The 19,943-nt window shown below is 39.3% G+C and overlaps 1 protein-coding gene and 1 long non-coding RNA gene across 6 annotated transcripts in view; one reads left to right on the top strand and one right to left on the bottom strand.

The window, feature by feature from the left end:
* Positions 1-1,868: 1,868 nt before the first annotated feature.
* LOC135250978 (uncharacterized) overlaps positions 1,869-19,943 on the bottom strand; it is a 101,320-nt gene continuing 83,245 nt past the window's right edge. For 3 of the 4 annotated variants that reach the window (XR_010329055.1, XR_010329054.1, XR_010329056.1), the window contains exons 2-3: positions 4,965-5,110; positions 1,869-2,141 (exon numbers count right to left, since the gene is read on the bottom strand). This is a non-coding gene — a long non-coding RNA (uncharacterized LOC135250978). Of the gene's footprint in view, positions 2,142-4,964; positions 5,111-12,713; positions 13,842-19,943 lie in introns of those variants that run through there. The other variant, XR_010329057.1, reaches the window with a different exon arrangement.
* The window catches only part of LOC135250977 (neuroligin-4, X-linked-like), an 87,044-nt gene continuing 78,412 nt past the window's right edge, over positions 11,312-19,943 (top strand). For both annotated transcript variants that reach the window (XM_064327879.1, XM_064327878.1), the window contains exons 1-2: positions 11,312-11,660; positions 16,784-17,503. In XM_064327879.1, coding sequence (XP_064183949.1) covers positions 17,029-17,503 — 475 coding nt within the window. In that variant the 5' untranslated portion in view covers positions 11,312-11,660; positions 16,784-17,028. The remainder of the gene's footprint in view (positions 11,661-16,783; positions 17,504-19,943) is intronic.

The following is a 19,943-nucleotide window of genomic DNA, read 5'->3' as shown; positions in this document are numbered from 1 at the left end:
TTCTTTCTGTATCACGCCCATGAGGAGCAGGAGTGCAGTGAAAGCTGCAGGGCCATGGATGGCACTGGCCTCACTCACAGAAACTGCAGCTGCTGCTGCTGCTCTGCAACCACGGCAACCGCTGCCAATCTACTGTATACATTAAGGGCCTGTGCAAATGCACAGCAAGTGTATGCGTATTTGTATGTGTGTATGTGTTTGGATGCGCTCTCATGCTTGTGTGTGTATGTGTGTGTGATGTGATGTCATTGAACCAAAATAGCTCCCAGTCCTTACAGTATGTCTGGTCTTGGATTTGATTTCAGTAGTTCACAAAAGAGAATATGAATTCTTGAAAGGGAAAAACAGATAATGACAGGGATCTGTTATTTTTGTCACAGATTGTATTATACATCAAGTGAAGCTAGGACAGTAAGTAGAAGATTTTCCTTCCCTGTACCAGTTATTTTATTAGTGTAAGCAGAAATTTCCATTCTCAGTTAACACAGGCTGCTTTACCATTAGTTTTTACACCCATACACAGAAACATGTTCAGTGCAAAATTAACCCTGATAGATTACCATTTAGTCTATGTGATGCCAGGAAGGGTTATGGGGCACTGTCCTTTCAGCCCCCCAGGTATTCCAGCAACCTGGGAACGCTGCATAGCCATAGACATCTCTCAGGCAGGGTAGCAGCTGTAGCTCACTGCAATTATCACAGCTGCTGTCCCTTGCCTAATTATTGGGATTTTTAAAAGGCCTTGCACCCAGGCCTAAAGGGGAGACCTTTTCTAAACGTCTACTGTGGGTTTTGTTAGTTTTTATTTGTTGTGGACTCTTTTGGTCTGCCCTTTAGTGGTGTTTTTGTTCCTTGTTTCATCATTTCTGGTTTTCCTGAAGTGTTTTCTATTGTTTTCGGTTACTGGGCATAATGAAAGGTGGTATGCCAAAAGACTTTGAGTTTGTTTTGTCTGTTTGCCATGTGACACAGTGGCCTTCCCAGCATCGTGTCACATCTAATAGATAATTGTCTCCATTGGATGAATACAAATACTGGTAGGGTTTATATAACACTTGGAAGTTTGCTGCGTAGGCAGTAGGGCTGTGCAGAAATGACACTATCATTATCTGTGTCTGTTTAACCAACAATTATCTGTATCTGTATTCAGACAGTCAGTGTGGGTGCCAATTAAAGTTGCATCAACAATAGAAAATGACAGTTTTCTTGCTCAATGTAAATGGGCGTTGCAATCTTTGTGCCTTTTGTGCACCAGACCTCAGATGTAACACTAACATATCAAGCATGCTGTATAACAGATAATTTGTTTGTTTTTAAAGTTGTAACAGCAACCTAGATGTTCTGGATGATTAGCTATGGTATACAACTACATTATATATATATATATATATATATATATATATAACATACATACATACATACATAAATAAATGTCATTTTCCAATAGTCTCTGTCTGAGTAAAATTTATGTGAATTCTAACCAGACGGTGCTGTTGCTATGGGTGCAGGCAGCTCTTCCAAATCTCTACCAACTTGACTATATCATCCTGAGTCCATTGTTACCAGTCAGAAAACAATATGGGATATCCTAGCAAGCTGCCAGGTCACTATTGCTTGCTAGCCAAGCAACTATACTTGTTGTAGTCCCTCTCACATGTTCCTTCCCACAAATTAAGTTTGTATTGGATATTGATGACAAGATGAGATTATAGGTCACTAAAAATGTCCATAAAACAGGGTCTCATTTTTGCTATAAAAAATTTGCTACAAGGTAATGATGTCATGGCTCCGTGTATGGACCCAGGCACAGAGATAGCATCACAGATGCGGAGATGAAATAAAATAACAAAGACACTTCATTAGGTTAGATTAGACTTTAGATTTAATATGGATCCAGCCCGCTGTCATACAGTAGAACATCCATTTACAGTTCTTGTTTCCTCTTTCAGTGGAAAGACTATCTCTGGAGGGCAAGGATTTGCAGGCACATCGTGGACATCGGTGGTGATGAGAATCCGTCTTTCCAAAGCTTCAGTTCAACGCTGGCCAAGCGAATTTCGAAGAGGCAACGTCAATCATTGCTCTCAAGGAACAGCTGCGCTTGAGAGAGAGGTGACCGGGGAAGAAACTGGGCCAGTACGCTGCAAAAGAAAAGCCATAGAGAGTTAGCTGAGATTTGTGTCAGTGATTTGCATAAAAGGCTGCATGTAGGAATAAAAAGAGCATGTCGTATGTGTGCAGTCAATTTTGTTATTCCTGTATTGTGCTAAAGCTCCATGTATTTTGATGTATTGATAAATGAGCTCAAAGTGATTCTCCTGGTCTGTCCATCACTGATATTGTGACAATATATATACATACAGAGCAGTCCATAAGCATTTGGATAGTGACACAATTGTTTTGTTTGTTTTGGCTCTGTACCCCAGCATATTCATTTGAAATGAATCAAGGTTGAAGTACAGACTGTCAGCTGTAATGCAGGGGGTATTTACAACCATATCCAGTGACCCATGGAATTTCAGCCTTTTTTATACATAGCCCCCCATTTTAGCGGAACAAAGGTAATTGGACAAAGTAACATAATCTGAAATTAAGTTGTCATATTTAGTGCTTGGTTGCAAATCCTTTGCATATGTTGACTGCCTGAAATTTGTGACCCATAGACATCACCGGAGACTGGGTATATTCCCTAGTGATGCTCTGCCATGCCTGTACTTTGGCTCTGTACTCCAACACATTGGATTTGAAATATAACAATGAATATGAGGGAGGCTGGATGGAACAAAGAAGCCCTGGTCATAGTCTTTAATCTAGGACTGTCAGAATGACTAAAGGATGAACTGGCCTGGCATCCAGGGACTTGCCACGCTGGAATCATTTCAGAAGTGTGGGGGCCTACAATCTGTATTAGAGGGAATAGGGCATAGAGTAAAGGCTGCAGTTAGCTCCCGCCTGTCACATCCCCTTTCCTTGGGTAGTCCTTGTCATAAATGAGCCTGACCCCCCACACCTTTCACACCAAGTCAGCATCACCCAGTCAGGGAAACATCCTCAAGCCATGCTGCATAAGGTATTTATGATAGCCACAGGGAAGTTGTGTCACATTTGGCTTTGGAGCCTTGGAGAAGAAGAGTTTTCCTCTTCTTATTTTGGTGGAGGTTCCTTGGTTGTGTGTTTGAACTCATTTCTTTTGTTGCTGTGGCACAAACTTAAACTGAAAGAGGATAATGGTTTGGCAAGGTCTGGTTTATCAGTCCCTCTCTATCTTTTCTAATATTTTCAAATTAATGTCTTCTCTTTTGTAATTTAGAAGTAGGGAGCCAATTAGTTAACCCCGTGGTCACACCAAAAGCACCGTTGCCCCATTACCATTAATGGAGGTACCGCTTGAACGGGTGGGGATGGACCTCATTGGACCATTAGTCCGAAGTGCATGTGGGAATAATTTTATGTTAGTTTTATAGTTTTATTCAATACAATGCAGTACCCAGAAGAAGTGCCACTTTGTACAATATCGGCCAAGATCGTTGCACAAGCACTGTTCCGAATAAGCTCCCAGGTTAAAATCCTGAAGGAAATTCCAACTGATCAAGGCACTTGGTTCATGTCACACACTTTACAAAAACTATACAAATTGTTTGGAATAAAATCCATTAGATCCCTGGTCTACCATCCCCTAGTGGACGGTTTTGTAGAAAGATTTAATAAAAACTTAAAAAACTACGATTTGTAAGTTTGTGCATCATGAAGATACTTGTAATTGGGATATGTGGCTGCGAGCAAAGCTCTACATACTGTAGTAGGGCAATTGTCATGGGAGAATTTGCTGCAGGCGCAGGAACAACAATAGCACACATATAATAGGGGTACAGCTGAGACAATTAGGAGATAAAGTACTTGTTCTACTCCCTTCCTCTACCTCAAAATTGCTCTCCAGGTACCAAGGGCCCTTTGTGGTCACACGGCAATGATGCTTATGTTGACTATGAGGTTTTACGACCTGACAGGGGTGGGGCAACACAGATATACCACCTCAACCTCCTAAAAGCATGGAGAGAGGTGGCTTCGGTTTCTCATGTTACCACTGTAATTGAAAGAGATGAGTTGGCTCCAGAGGTAACAAAACTGGTTAATTCTACCCTGGTCCTTTGTGATAACCATCTCTCACTGTGTCAGAGAGCAGACGTTGCCCATTTGCAGAAGCGCTTTGCTGATGTGCTCTCCCTCCTTCTAGGGTGCACAAATCTCATTCACCACCATACTTGAAACACCAGCAGGGCGGATGGTATATTCTCGGCTCCCTAGAACACAAGAAAACTGTGCAGGCTGAGTTTCAGGCTGTGTTAGAGATGGGAGCAATATAAAAATCAACTAGTGCATGGAGCAGCCCCATTGTGCTCGCGCCTAAGCAGGATGGGTCTGTGCGCTTCTATGTTGATTATCGCAAGGTGAATGATGTCTCACATTTAGATGCTTAGCCTAGGGTTGACAACCTCTTCGACTGGCTGGGCACCACTCATTTTTTCCACAATGCTGGATTCAACCAAGGGCTACTGGCAGATTCCATTGTCTCCAGAGCCAGGCTGGTGTAGGATGTTTATTCCAGCTTTCTCAGAGCTGACTAGTCCCCTGACCTATCTGACCTGGAAGGGTGCCTCAGATCCAGTCCAGTGGCCAGGGCAGTGCCAGCAAGCATTTGACAGGGTAAAACTCTAGTCAAACACTTCTTTGTACTCCTAACTTTGCTCTCGCTTTTTGATTGCAGGCAGACACATTGAACTGTGGGCTGGGGGTTGTTTTGTCCCAGAAGGTTTGAGGTTGACCGTCCCGTGCTGTACATTAGCTGGAAGCTTATCTCCTGGGATGCCCTTTTACCCTCTGTTTGGACGACGCTGCCCTTCAGAGGCTCCACCACATGAAAGATCCTAACATGCGCATCACTTGTTGGAATCTGGCACAACAACCTTATAAGCTCATGATGATCCATAGACCGGGAGGTCAGATGGTGGTGGCTGACTTCCTGTCCCACTAGGGTAGCTGGTGGCGGATGGTCCCCAGCCTAAGTTGGGTGCTAGGGGTATGTGGAGGGGTGGCGTGGTTGGGACACCATCTGCAGGCGGAGCAAATACGGTTTAGTCAGCCTGCAAGCACAGCTGTAGGCAATTAGACAATTATTGCTGACACTATCTGTTCTGCCTGTGGTGAGATCGGGGGGCTGAAATGAGACACGCACACAGGAGCTGCTCCTAACGTCTGGTCCCTGGTCCTTCCGTGTGTGTTTTTGTGTGTTTAGTGTGACAAAATACAACCTGTGTGCATCCAACAACTATGGACTGAGGGGTGTGTGGGGAGATAGTGTGACAAGCTCAAATAATCTATGGTTGCATGTTCACTCAGGAGCATACATATTTAATGAAAAATCTGAAAAGCACTGAACTTCTTACTTCCTCCTTGCATTCCTTACCAAAATGATTTAGCCTAGGCTACTGGTAAATTATCATTGCACGTTCTTGTTGCGAAGATGTCTTTCATACCATAAATACAATTGGGGCATACCTTGATTGCCTTTACACTGCTGCAAATCAATTTGCAAAACATACAACAACTTTCTGAATTTGTTTTGGTTTTCATTTATTTCTGCATGGCATGAAAATCACACACTTAAAAGTTGTTTGACATAGGTAATCCATCATCTTGAAAATGACATCAAAATTATTTTTTCATCAAAGTTACTTTATCATTGCATAATAATGCGTTTTTTGTGAAATAGAAAACTGGCCAGGCTAAAAATGGATATAAAATATAAAAACGGAGGTGACTAGGTGGAGTTTGAGGGCCAAGGAGACTTCTGTGATTGTAAACACAGGGCCACAGCAAGGCTAAACATCCTGCATAGTATGCATTTAAGTGAAAGTATAATCTCTGAAACTTCACTTGGTAAAGTTTAATTAACCCCTGCCTTGTTGTAATACAAAATGTCATGTTTGCACAAATTCACTTCTTTCCATGGTATAAGCCACAGACTTGCTCTGATTTACATGCAAATTCCCATAGCTATTATGATTTCCCAGAGTGGGCATTCATTGCTGCTAGTGATTGTTGAAATAACACATTTACTAACATTTACTAATGCTGGATGAGACAACAACAGTGCAATTCAATAATTAACAACACTAGTAATGCTCTATTTAAGTATTTATATGCAGACCCTATTCTAAAGTGTTACTGAGTACACTTCACATTGTGAATTCATGAAATATTCAAGAAAGTTTCTCACCAAGCATGTAAAGCACCAAGTTTAAGGCTTAAGGGGTTCTTCCTCAAAGTTACTCAGGAATATTTTGGATACACAACTAAGTGAAACTTTTCAGACCTGATTGTCCCCATGGTTAACTTATAATTAATTGTCACAAATAATCCAAATTGGTATGAATTCTTAAATTCTTATAAAAGATTATTTTAATTAAGCAAGCATTAAAAATATAATATAAAAATGTAAAATTTGTAAAATAGCATCATAACAAGCCGCTAGTGGCCGGCGATATCACAAGATGTGGAGGCAGAACACAGTATTCATAAATATGACAGACAATCAGAAAGAATTAAAACAGAAAATACAAAAATGAACAAATATTATAGTATAGCTGGAATTAGGACAATCAGTGGACACTCAAGATGAGTGTTTTCATCAACCTATTTACAACATAAAAAGTAAAGCGTAGAAATATTGTGGTACTGTGAACATAACATGTAGAAATGATATCACAGTGGGGATAAAAGCAAATCTGTGCCTGTTGTTTTTCCTCTGTGGGATACAAATGTGCCTCCCAGATGGAAGAAGCTGAAACTCCCTGTAGACAGGGTGAGCCACATCCATCAAGATATTTCAAGTTTTTCTCACAGCTATTTTCTTGTTAAATGCTGTGAGACCAATCTGCCATACCCTTGTGAATTTACAGCTTATGTTTATTATTACCCCCCCAAACCTGGTAGAATGTGGTGTCCTTGTGCTTCTAAAAAAGAAGAAATAAAAACAGTAACTTAAAACATCCTTGACAATGGATTTATAAGTCTGCTGGCCACATTAAAACTGAGTAAAAAAAAAAAAAACAGTAGTGCAAAAACAAGTTACTACTGACCTTTTGAAGCAGGTAGCTGAAAGTAAACTATTTACAGCTTAGAAATGATATTTAAAAAAAGAAAGAAATGCCCAAGCCATAACAGTGAACACAAACTTTGTGTGTGCATGTGTGTCCGGTTTTGACAAATTTTAAATCTGGAAAAGCTAATACAGTTTGGTTGACTGACTAATTAAGAATTAATTAGTTGTACCAGCATGTAATTAAGTGGCACCTATTAGAGCCGAATACAGAACAATATTTTTTTCCCATCTTAATTGAAAATAAATGTTTTACCGGTAATCAATTTAATCGTCTTCATTTTATCACTGTGCCACAAGTTTGGACCATCACAACAGAGTACAGTACATATTGTCGAATAGTTAAATGGAAGCTAATTTGTGGCCATTTCCATTTTTAAAGGGAACATGCAACAGAAGAATGTACAACTACAAAGTTGCGGGTGGGTTTACATTGCCCATGCTTCCTTAGGTTACTAGTGTACTACTTCATCTCAACAACATGTAAGGCAACCATGCTCATGCTACTAGTTAATGTCATAGAGAGATAGTCATAATACTTCTAGTGTGCAGGTGGTAATGGCATGGCAGTAACTGCAGAGGAGCAAAAATTGGAAAGTAAAAAAAGGAAATATAGAAGAGGGACATTCAAGAAAAAAAGGCTATTTCCTTTCAGATTTGAAATGAATTATTTCATCCAGTAAAAATATATGCTGCACTAAATTGAATTACTGAATTGCATTGGTTTCAGCCTTGGCAATTTGGTTTGGAGGAAGAAGGCTTGACAGTTCCTTTATTGAAATGGGTGGGGGGTGAGGTGGTGGGGTTGGGGGGGGGGTGGCAAAAATTCCTGCATTACACTTTCATAAGATCATCATCATGAATTATGGGACAAAAAATTGTATTACTTCAAATATGTGTGACTATCAGGCCTGGACATGAAAAGCATACACCAGGATTCAAATGCCTGGGACCTCAGATGTCTGCTATATGATGTAAGCCTCTTTCACTTGTACAAATGAGAATAAAAATTACATTCCACTCTTAGAATCAGAAAAGATATATAGGTTGACCACTGCAGTGTTTTGCGACGCTACCGAGTGGTAAGTTGTCCACTTCCGCCGCCCTGAAGAAAGCTCGCAACACCGGCAAGCCTGCCCTACGGCGCGCTAAGCACAGGGGCAGAAAAGCTGCTGTCTCGCGAGAGCGTAGCCAAGAAAAGCAGGTGGTGGCAGGAGGAAGAGAAAGAGGGAGGCAGGGGTGCGTGACAGGAGCAGCGACCAATGCATAGGAACCCGCAGTCTAGATTTTAAATAACCCTTTGCACAGCTGTTGATTGTAAGGCTTGATTGCTGCCATGACAGGTCTGTGAGTATGAAAGAGGTTTTTTTTCCTGGTCATAGAGCATCATTGCGGTTTGAAAGGTAAATGATCAGATGCCAAAAAGTGGATTTCTCATGTGTTTCCTTAGATCTTGTAAAAAAGCTCACTTGTTTGGTGTGAAGCATGGCCATACTGAACTAATCTCTAGACTTCTCAATTCTCAAGGCTGATGTAAATCAAGATTCTGACTGAACCAACTTGAGCAGACTATTCAAGGTAAAATAAGGTTACTGATCAGCATGTTGGCCACTACCTTATGTTATGAGCATGATTCACTTCTCTGAGAAACATTTGAGCACTATGACATCTAAGTGATCTGTGATCAAGGTGAGGAATGTATAAATGTTTTCTTAATTCATTTAATGTCAATGTTAATTTATATTGGCCAGTTTTCCCCTTTTCTGTATTGGTAATCAGCTGTTAAAACCACACATGTCTGTAGTCCATCACTTACTCGTCCCATTGAGTAAATGAACACTGATTGCATTGTGTTTGTACTCAATGTTTTCTACACCTACTCACCTACTGTCTTAATTTAGGTGATTAGGGGCATGTTGATCTGTTGATAGTACAGCAATCACCTGTATCTAATTTAGAAACTCTAGAGGAATCTCTGCGCAAGAGCCATAATACGGTTCATAGTAAATTGTTGTGCAAAACTCAATAATGCATAATGTAAAGTTAACATTATGCGTAATGTTAAGTTATCTGCCCGCATTTGCTATAGTTAATGGGCAGAGTTCAGGGGGGATTTATACCTTATATACAATTTATCTACAATGGTTATTAATCAAAAATATGTCACATAATAAAAGTAGCAGATTGTCTCACTAGACTAAATAGAAAGCTTTGTGATAAACCATTGTTGGGTCAAAAAACACGTTAATAAATGAAGCTCATCAGAAAAGTTTTTCTGAGCCAAGTGGATAGATTCTCTTATGAATACTGTAATGAGAATGTGGCCCTTTCAAGCGTCCTCAGATAAAAGCCTTGCCAGCTACATGTTTATATTCTCCTTAATTATTTAGTTCACAGAAATCAAATTTCAGCAAATAATTTGGACATTTGGACAATTTGGATTTCTGGCTGAATCATTACCTGAGGTGTGCTAGGTCTATTATACTTTGTATGCCTGTTTTTTTTTACTTGTACAGTAGATAAAAGCATTGTCATAAACCAGAGAGGTGAGCCCTACTATGTTACTAAGTATCTGAGCATGTATCATTGGAAGGCTGTGTGTCTTCAATGCAAATTTTATTCTTTTCAGTTACACAGTAAAACGTCCAGCATTAATTCAACTCTAGCAGAGTATATATATATATATGAGTCAAATAGGGACCGCATATATGGAAGAGTTGGTATAAATGCAAGTTTTTTTTATTTTGCCCATTTACTAAGAAAATATTTAGCCTAGCAATATACAATTTCACTTCAAACAGATTTTACATGCCAGTAGTCATTATCTATTTCAATTATGTTCATAACTTAATCATGTCAGATATAATTTAAACCAGAGTACAAGCAGTCCGATGTTGCATTCATAATTCATCATTTCCAATGGTAACCTGAGACCAGCCACATCCTCCGATTATGAAGCAAAGACTGTGCGCAAATTTTGACACACAAGCAACTTTGTAACTTTGTAAGTGAGTAGTGGTAACATCCAAATCAATGAGAAAGGCTGCTTTTGCTTGTTTTTGTTTGTTTCTTAACACCCAGACCAATCTTGTATGCATTTATTATAAATGCCTTTGACCAACTGACTGTTTCTTTTCCATTAATCACTTGGCGCATCCAGCAGATGAGGCTATTTCAATGCAGCAAGCGAATTAGCTGAACACATGTAACATTAAACACCAAACTAATTTAAAATGTCAAAACACATTGATGAGTACAATTAATTTATTTAACAAATATTAAATACCATTTAAAATGCCTAAGGTCTCCTCTAAAGGACACAACATGTAGATGGTTTTGAACACCATCTAGTGTCCCTAATCTCCAAATCTGAAGCCCTCTCCAAGACATCCTTGGGTACCAATCCTTTCGTTTTCTCTTTAGATTGTATTTTGTAAAGATATAACAGCCAAAAAGCACATTGTTTGTTATAGTAAACAGTAAATAGTTCCATAAATGGCATACTCCTCATCATACATACAGCCATACATACATACAATTCAATCATAGGCTACTAAACACCTAATATGCATCAATAAGTACAGAAACGGCCTACTGCAGAACCACATGCCACTAAAAACAAGCAGCCTCTTGCACAACTCCACCGAATCCCAATATAAAACGATTGTACAACCCCTTTACATCATACCATAATTCTACTGCACAGCCCCTATATCATCATGCACCGTTACTGTTTAGGATTTTAATTGAGATATGCACAAATTCATTTTTTAAAATGAGTGAGTTTAGACTACTTAGTTTCGAATAGGGGCAAGAGATATGTGCATCATAATGTTGCCTGTGAAATAAGAATCAATGAATGTAGTCTTTCATCAATGACAACTATTTTTTTAATGTAATCTATAGTGGAAAATACCAACACAAATCCACAGATGCTGAATAAGAAAAGGGAACTGCTTCTGGGGGCGACTGCGCTACACGCATACGCAAGGGAAAGCCTTTCTGATGTTCGAATTGGCGTGCACGCGGCTGCTTAACCGTGATGTAGCGAATGCAGCAGTCCATTGGCTGTGAGCTTCGTAAATTTCATTCAGCGTAGTCCAATCGAAACTGGAGAGAGAGAGGGGAGAGGGAGAGAGAGGGAGAGAGAGAGAGAGAGAGGCTGGTACAGCCTTGGTCCTTCTGTCCTTAATCTTTTTTGAGGTCCACACTCTTTTTCTCTCTATGAAGGCAATCAGATTCCCTATAAATTACAGTTCCTCTGCAGTAAACGAATATCCTTAATGTATGTAGGTCATTTGCAACAACAAAGCGGCTTTTTCTCCAAAACAAAACTGGGGTGCATTTGCTTCGGTCTGCACTGTGAAATTGCGTTTGGGATTTTTTTTTTTACAGGACATTACGCGGAGTTTTAGATTTTTCTTGTGATATTGATTATTTTCCTCATCCCTTGAAGTCCAGAACACGGACAACGACACCAGATTGTGCAGATAGAGAAAAGGTAAATCGCATGGTTTTATTTTGTTTGTAAATTAATCCTTTCGCCGGACAGTGTCTGCTGTTGAAACGGCATTTCTGTTTTTTTGATAGTCGAGTGGCAGTCTTTCCTATAAGTATTGCTCGGCACGGCACAGACGTGTGCTGCGGACATTTTGCGGTGAACATTTAATCTCCTCAGGGATTAATTCCGTAATGCGCGGAAAGTGTACGTGCAACCTGTTCTTGCAGAAAGATGGATTGTCATAACCGGGCTTTATGAAGTAAGGCATTCTCAGTTGTTATTTAAAATAGCTCAATGACCCGGACGTTGGTTTAACACATTTATCGAATGAAATGCGCATCATAAAATGCTGTTTGTTGTGTGTACAGTTGGAAATCTTACAATAACTTTAACTATTTGCTTACCTATTTGGTTAGTTCTGAAATAGAAAGCAACAATTACCAAAGGAAGATATGTGCACTTGAATATACGTTGTCATTGATGTTGAGCTTGAATAAACACCTTGTGCATTGTCAGGACAGACCTTAAGGATTTTGTATTTTGTTTTTGCACGAACTGCCGTCCAGACCTCCTTAGTATCCTTAGTATTCGTGGGACATCAGTCATACATTGGAATGGCATTACATGCTGACGATATAATGATGATAATAATAATAATAATAATAATGATCTTGGTAAATTCGTTTCATGTCATGTTAAACTGATATAATATCGCTGAAAAAACAATTGTATAGTGTTTCTGGCCTTTCTCCTCTGGAGGCAATATCAAGGGCAACACGTGCCTTGTTGAATAGGAAATATGACTTTTTAAAGTAAAATGCTTAATGTTATTATGCATCCTTTTTCAGTGCGGTTCTGTTGAGACCCCTTTATACCTTCCATATGCATACTTAAATTGTGACTATGTTCAACTGACATGGAGAAGCTTGTGTGAACATAATTAACTGCCCAAGGGGAAGCAACCACATTACATATAACATCAACAGTCGGAGTCGGAGAATTACAAGAGCAGACACAAAGTCTATATTTTAGAGTAAAGAATATGTCCCTTACCTGGCGGCTAATGAGGAGCAGAGGCTAATGCTAATCCGGAGACGGTCAAATACAGTTAAATACTATTTTTGCATTCATATCTTCGAGAAATATGTGCAATAAACACTGCCCCCCTTTTTTATTTGGGGTTTTCACGCAACCGAGGTATAACCAAATCGACAGCATTTACTATTAATTCAGCACTAGTTCAACACTGAGCCACAAGGTGGTACTGTGGACAGCTGTTACAGTTTTAGAAAGCGTTAACTGGTTAAAATGTATGAGGCTCTCTAGAAAATTGACCTGTGCGCTGCATATAGAGAGGAAATAAATAAAATTCATTCTGTGGGAACTTTTATTTGTGCATTGTCAATATTAGTTTTGTGATACACAATTAATGTCTTACGCATCTACATGTCCATGTCCAGATAGAAATGGTCAGCCCATATAAAGACTAAATGGTCCGTGCACAATGTCATCTACTCTATACATGTGACAGAAGACCTCTGTGGCTCTCTCCCTTCCTTTCCATATTTAAGACACTGCTCCTGTCAAAATATAACGCAATCCTTGCTAAAAATAACAATCTATGTCAACATGTCTGCACATGTAAGGACATAGCAGCAGTGCAGTGACAGTCTATAATAATTAATAAAACAATTATGAAAATGTATTGCTTAAAAACTTTAAAAATCTATCTGAACAAAAACATACTAGATTGCAATGGGGTTTGGATATTAATGGGTATCTTCAACTTCTGTACCTGAAATAAAATAATAGGCTGATGTAGTGGCAAGTGAAAATGGGCAGAGCACTGTGATTTTGGAAAATGTCCCTGGTGTGTGTTATGGGAATGAGTCTTTCATGAACAGACTCAGACATGGTTGCTGAAAAGCATTGGCATTTGTAAATAATTCACAGTAAATGTAAGCACAGAAATCCATGTAGTCTCACGTCCATATAAATCCATGTAGTTTCACGTCCATCTATCACCTTACTATAGTGATGTCCTTGTAATGACTTTACTATACATGTGTATGTATACAGACGGGCAAGAAATTAAAGGGGGAAACCAACATAAAGTGCTTTAGTAAGGTGTTGGGCCACCACAAATCATCTTTCAAAGACATTTAGCTCTTTTGCGCTTGCCATCTGGATCCAAAATCGGGGTCAACCACACAACACAGAGCATGGTAGGATGTTAATTGCTTAATTGTATCATGCAGCATGGCTGTGTGGAAGCATCTGCATTTGTTTGCATTTATTTTCAACTCATTTATTCAGGTTTTTCCTAATTTGTCACCCATCTCTCTCTCTCTCCCTCTGTGTGTGTGTGTGTGTGTTGTGTGTATATATATATATATATATATATATATCTGTGGACAGACAATGAACTAAAACATGAACCCGAAAGCCATATGGTCAAGCCAGGTAACATATGGGTTGTGCTTAAACACACTCAAGCAGTAGAGTGGCCAAACTGTCACACCCCATGTGGTTGCCATGAGCATTATGGGCTTCATGCATAGTTCTGTGACTTTTTAATTGATCAAATCTACTGTTCCTCCTGGTCACATTGACCAAGAATGACTTGAAGTTTCATGCAGTTTTTCCTTTTCTGTACTGCCAAAGATCTCCTTACTCGATCATAAGTGGATACTAAGCATTTGGTAATTTGCTAAGCACTAACAACTATGTATATGGAGCAGTCAACAGCACATATTCATGGGGCCAAGGAGGAAACTACGAATATATGGCTCATTACTGTAAACTGGACAATATATTAATGACAAAATATACTTTTCCAAGGTCACTGGGGTGGGGAGGGGGCAGCGGGGGTGCTTGGTTAAAGGGAGGCCTTATGTAATCTGTAACTAATTTGTAAATCTCTTAATTGTGAAACAATTAGAAACTGGCCACAAAAAATATATAAAAATAAAATAATTCACTTTGGGTTTTATATAGACAGTTTCATCTGTTTGCCATGATTTTCAGTGCACTGTGATGACAGCTCCTTGGACCACATCTCTTTTAATAATTAAAATGCAAATTCCAAATCCTATCTTCATTAAAATGCACATGAATTATCACCTGTAATCAAACATCAGAGATAATGTTCTACGGTGTTCTGTCTCTCTCTCCCTCCCTCCCCCTAATGCTGGCCAGCCCTCAATAATCACTGGTCATAAATCTTGCTGGATGCATGTATGCTAAAGATATCAAAGCACTAGACATTGAACACTTGAGCACATTTTTTAAAAATGTCACTGCTTTACTTACGGTAAAAACCCTTTTTTTCTAACACTGTTGAAATGCCTTTTATAAGTAAATGTGGAATAGTCAGGCATTGAAAAAAAGATCTAAAAAGCCCTGGCAATGAGCCTTTTTATGTTTTAAGAGAGATTGCTGAACCTGCATCCATTAGAAAAAAGCATTATTTAAAGTTGACTTTTTATCCACAATGGACAGATCAGGATGCAATCATTCACTTGGGAAAAATGTGATATTTTAATGATAGAGCCTACAAAAGAACTCTGAATTAAAGCACCAACTGAGTGATTCTGGACATTCTGAAATTCTACGGAGTTAGGGGTTTGGCGTAGGAGGCAGCAATGAAAATGTCAACTCCCAGGCGTTCAGACGAGGCAACATCATTGTTCAAGACATTTGAGCATTTTCTTGTACGTGAAAACTGCCATGGCCAGTTAGTGGTTAAATATGAAAATGAATTTGTCAGCTCCTGCAGATATAATGAATGGTCCCTGAAATCCTACTGACCACTCAACGTAAGGCTCAGACAGCAAAGAGAAGAAAGTAATTTTATTTCCGAGGAAAATGTTATTTGTCTAAGATCATACTCTTTTTCCATTTACATATGTGAACAGGTTCCTAACAAAAAAATGTGCTTAAAGAGAAGTAGTATATCCTGTTCTGAGAGGCCATTAAGGTTAGGGTGCAACTTCAGCAAGTCCTTTATGAGAAACTTCATTCGTGCAGATACCGCATGAGCTCATGGTGTGGTATTGAATCAGCATCAGTGTGAGATAATGGCATGTCTTTGCTGTAAATAATGTAGCTCACATTGTTGGAGGTTATCTGGCAAATGGCTTGAGTATGGAGTACATGAGCCAATGGGCTTCATAGATTTGCATCTTCATTTAAATTCCCTGCCACTCATTTGTCATTTATGTGCATTTATATATCATATGTAGTGTGGGATAGCACTTTGGTCATATATTGTTTTAGTCATGCATTAAATTTGAATGTGAATGCCACAAATGTGGTGTGTGAAATAAAAGACACAGAAATTGTGCCTCCAGTAGGTGCACTTGGGTATGTTTACAGTAAAATGCAGGCTGAGAGAAACATTAAAAAACTCTTTCCCATTTGTTGAAGTCGAAAGTTGATTAATTAACTCCAAATTGTTTTCAACATTAAGGTGTAAGCAAGGTAACACCACTGCACTGGGGTTTGAATATTTTTCTAGTTGCATAATTCACACCATTATCCCTGTGATATATAGCACAAAGGGCTGGAGTTTTATAAATCAATAGCCACAGATGAGATCCCGCTAACAGCCTCCCTCTCTAGAAGCCTTTGTGACAGCTCTGTTAATGGAAGAGAGAATTAATAAATGACTACTGAACGATTCCCTCAGATTTATAAAGGCCTCTTAAATTAGGGGCACATTCTCCATATAAGCAGATGAAGCCTTTCAGAAATGCACTCTTTTTAGCATCTGAAAAATGATAAGGTCTTTGGTCATGGCCCACTGCTATCAAAGACCAGGGCAACCTGCCTTGCCTTCATTATTCGATGAGGGTGAAGCCCTATGGGACAAGAGAACGACATACACTGTTGTTCTGCGGGACAGTAATAATGAGGAAATGTTCAGTTTGTGGGCTGCTAGGTGTCCACACAGGATAAAATTGCTCTAATCTTTAAAAAATTTAATCTCAGAAATAACAAATAAATAACATTTAAAGTGGTCTTATTTCCTGTTCAAAAATTTGCACCTGAGTAATACTTGATTTTTGACAGCTCGTGATGAGGATTATTAATGCAGATGTTCTCCTTTCTATTACCTGCAGGCTGAATGATCAAGCTAGAGTCAAAACGGAGAAATAACTGCACTATTTGACAGAGAGGTTGGCTGGTCCGATCCTACCAGGGAGTGGTTACCATCAAGACAAGACCTGCGACCTGGGATGGAGAGTGCTGAGAGGTCCTGTCTGATTGGTGGACATTGTGTTTGTCAAGCTAACCATACAGCCTGAAACAAGGCACCTGGCCTGTGGGAGAACCGTACTGTGCACCGCTTATTCCACGGTGAACCATGTCGAGGCCCGGGGGAATTGAATGGCTACCGGTCATCTGTGGCCCCAACTGCATAAGGCTGAACATAAACCTGTTCTTCTGGATGGCCTTCCTGGCTGCCAGGTTTGCAGTCATCGACTCTCAACAAGCACAATACTCCATTGTCACTACAAACTATGGGAAACTGAGGGGATTAAAAATGCCATTGCCCAATGAGATCCTTGGACCTGTGGAGCAGTATCTGGGGATCCCGTATGCCTCTCCACCCACCGGCGAAAGGAGGTTCCAGCCCCCTGAGCCCCCCATTTCCTGGCCTGGAATTCGAAATGCCACCCAGTTTGCAGCAGTGTGCCCCCAATACCTTGAGGACAGGTTTCTGCTCAACGACATGTTGCCTGTCTGGTTTACCGCCAATTTGGATACGGTGGTAACTTATGTGCAGGACCAAAAGGAAGACTGCCTGTACCTAAACATCTACGTTCCTACAGAGGATGGTAGGTCATGAAAACAAAACATAAGTACTGTCTCTTTCTCCCAATTCCCTGTGTCTCTTTTTCCTGTGCTTGTAGGTTCACTGCTGATTGGATGCAACTAAGAAAATGCATTCTGTTCAATCTGCAAGAAAGTCTGAGAAATGCCTGTGCTTAAATCTTGACAGTTAATAGGTTTTGAATGTTTTAGTAGTTATATTGGATAAGTAGCAGATTTTTTTCCCCCTGCATTATTCAATAAATTTGTCTAGCATGAGAAGGGCATGTGTAGTTCTCCCAAGAACCCTAGTAGGGTAGGAGCAAATCAGCTTAAAAAAAGTGTGTCAAAATAGATCCTGCACAATTAACATAGTTTCCTCTGGCATGCAATGAATACGGCATGATATGCAGACATTTGAAATGCTGGATTGCTTATTGATTTTCTGCACAGCAGAATCCCTGTTTGACTGATTGAGCAATGTTAGGTCACAGCTGAATACTGCTGATTTAGTGAGGTGCAGTACATCATAGAACATAGCCTATAAGAACGCATAGTTCCCTCAGTAAGTAGGGTTTATCCTGGCGTGAAAAGGGTTTTCGGGTCTCCCTGTCATTGGGCCTGGGTTAATTTAGCTACCCACCGCCCCACACCACCCAGTCTGTAATAATTTATTTAGAATACAAAAGCATTGACTCATTAAATTATGTCATTCAGTAATTTGTATAAAACAATAACAATATTAGACTATATCACCCAGCAATATAGACTAGTGTCATCACAGTGATTAACAATGGCATCGAGCTAACATTTTGGATTAAGTATGGTGTGACCTGCTCCATCTTATTTTGCCCCAGAAACACATTTTTAGATTTATTCATGTATTCAGCAAGATTTAAATCTTAACTACGGTTGGGAGTCATTCCAATTTTATCAATTTTGATTCTACTTAAAAAAAAAAAAAAATAAGAATCAGATTTGATATTTGACGATTCACTTTAAAAGGACAATTACATGGTTGCAATTCTTACCATGTTTTTTGACGAAGACAACAGAATGTTTCAAAAGCAAAACAACCTTTATTCATGGAATATTTAGGCTGTTACAAAACAGAAATTGACAGTAATTGTAAAAGTTAAGTTGTTTTTCTTCAATTTGGTAATAAAAGAGCAAAATAAAGAAAAAATAATGGTGTCTCTCAATCAGGAGCTCACTGGGGATGAACTGGACGAGGGTGATACTGCTCTGTGAACTCATGTCTAAGAACCACAAATATCATTCTCTCTCTTTCCATAAAAGTTGGATGCATGTGGTTTTGTGCATTGTTGTACCTGAGTGCAAAGCGCTACTATTGCTAGCTAAATCTGGAGTGTTATGACTGGGATTCTGGACATTGAAAACAGAGCAACTGAAGGTTACACCATGCAGCAGAACCTGTTTCGACACACTGGAGGTGCTTTCTATCTAAATTAATTTACCGCTGTGATTGCATGTAGCTGCATCTGTATTGCTACTTTCTCTAGTGAACTCTTAGCTGCACTTTAGACCGTTTACTACAGCCATCATTGTTGTAAAGAGCAGTCTATATGTTGTGGTGAGGGATTACGTAACAAGGGATGTGGATGTTAGAGCAGCAGGTCCTGGCAGTTGACTTACATTTTTTAATTGACTTTTAATGCTCAATCAGGGCATCAGGGATTGCCATTCTCAGTGAAGCTCACAAACTCCAGTGTTTACTTTAGATATTGCTGTTTAGTAAGCCTCTGGTGCCAAAAAGCAAATTTCCCCACTGAAGTCCATCCAAAATAATGAATTTATTCTGGCCAAATGAAATTACAGTGCTTTAAAACTCTTACATTTCTTCACACTAAACTAATTACTCTCACAGCACTTTTTTTCTGAGCCCCACAGAAGAACACATTGGTCCACATGGTTTAGTTATGTTATAGCGCACGTACCTGCTTTCATGGGCACACCCTCTCATGAATGAGCATGAGGCTGCAATCGACTCATTAATGCTGAAAAGAGAGTTCTCTGCACAGAACCGACATATCCGAATACTTTGAGTATTAATCCTTGAGCTAGGATTACATGAATGCACCGTGATTGTTGATTTGATTATATTTCTTTTTGATATTATTACTATTAATATCACATGCTATAACATTCTTGTGGCTATTGTCCAATGCTTTATAAATAGGTAATGAAGCTGGCATATGTTGCTCTTAAAATGCTTTTATGCCGATTCCACCATATTATTATTTTGACATTGTTATTTTTGTTATTGCTACTAATTCTACTAGTGCGACTAGTTGTATCTAGCCAGTTAGAGAACATGATAGCTAGTTTGTGAAACATAATAGCTATTTAGTTAGCTAGCTTACCACAACTTTTCTAACTATAATTCAGTGTTGCTCGCTAGCTTACCTGCTAGCTTTTCTGTATGCATATGATGAGCTAATGCAA

This window comes from Anguilla rostrata, chromosome 3 (assembly GCF_018555375.3).
Source record: "Anguilla rostrata isolate EN2019 chromosome 3, ASM1855537v3, whole genome shotgun sequence".
Classification (NCBI taxonomy): Eukaryota; Metazoa; Chordata; class Actinopteri; order Anguilliformes; family Anguillidae; genus Anguilla; species Anguilla rostrata.
This window is presented reverse-complemented; position numbering and strand designations above follow the sequence as displayed.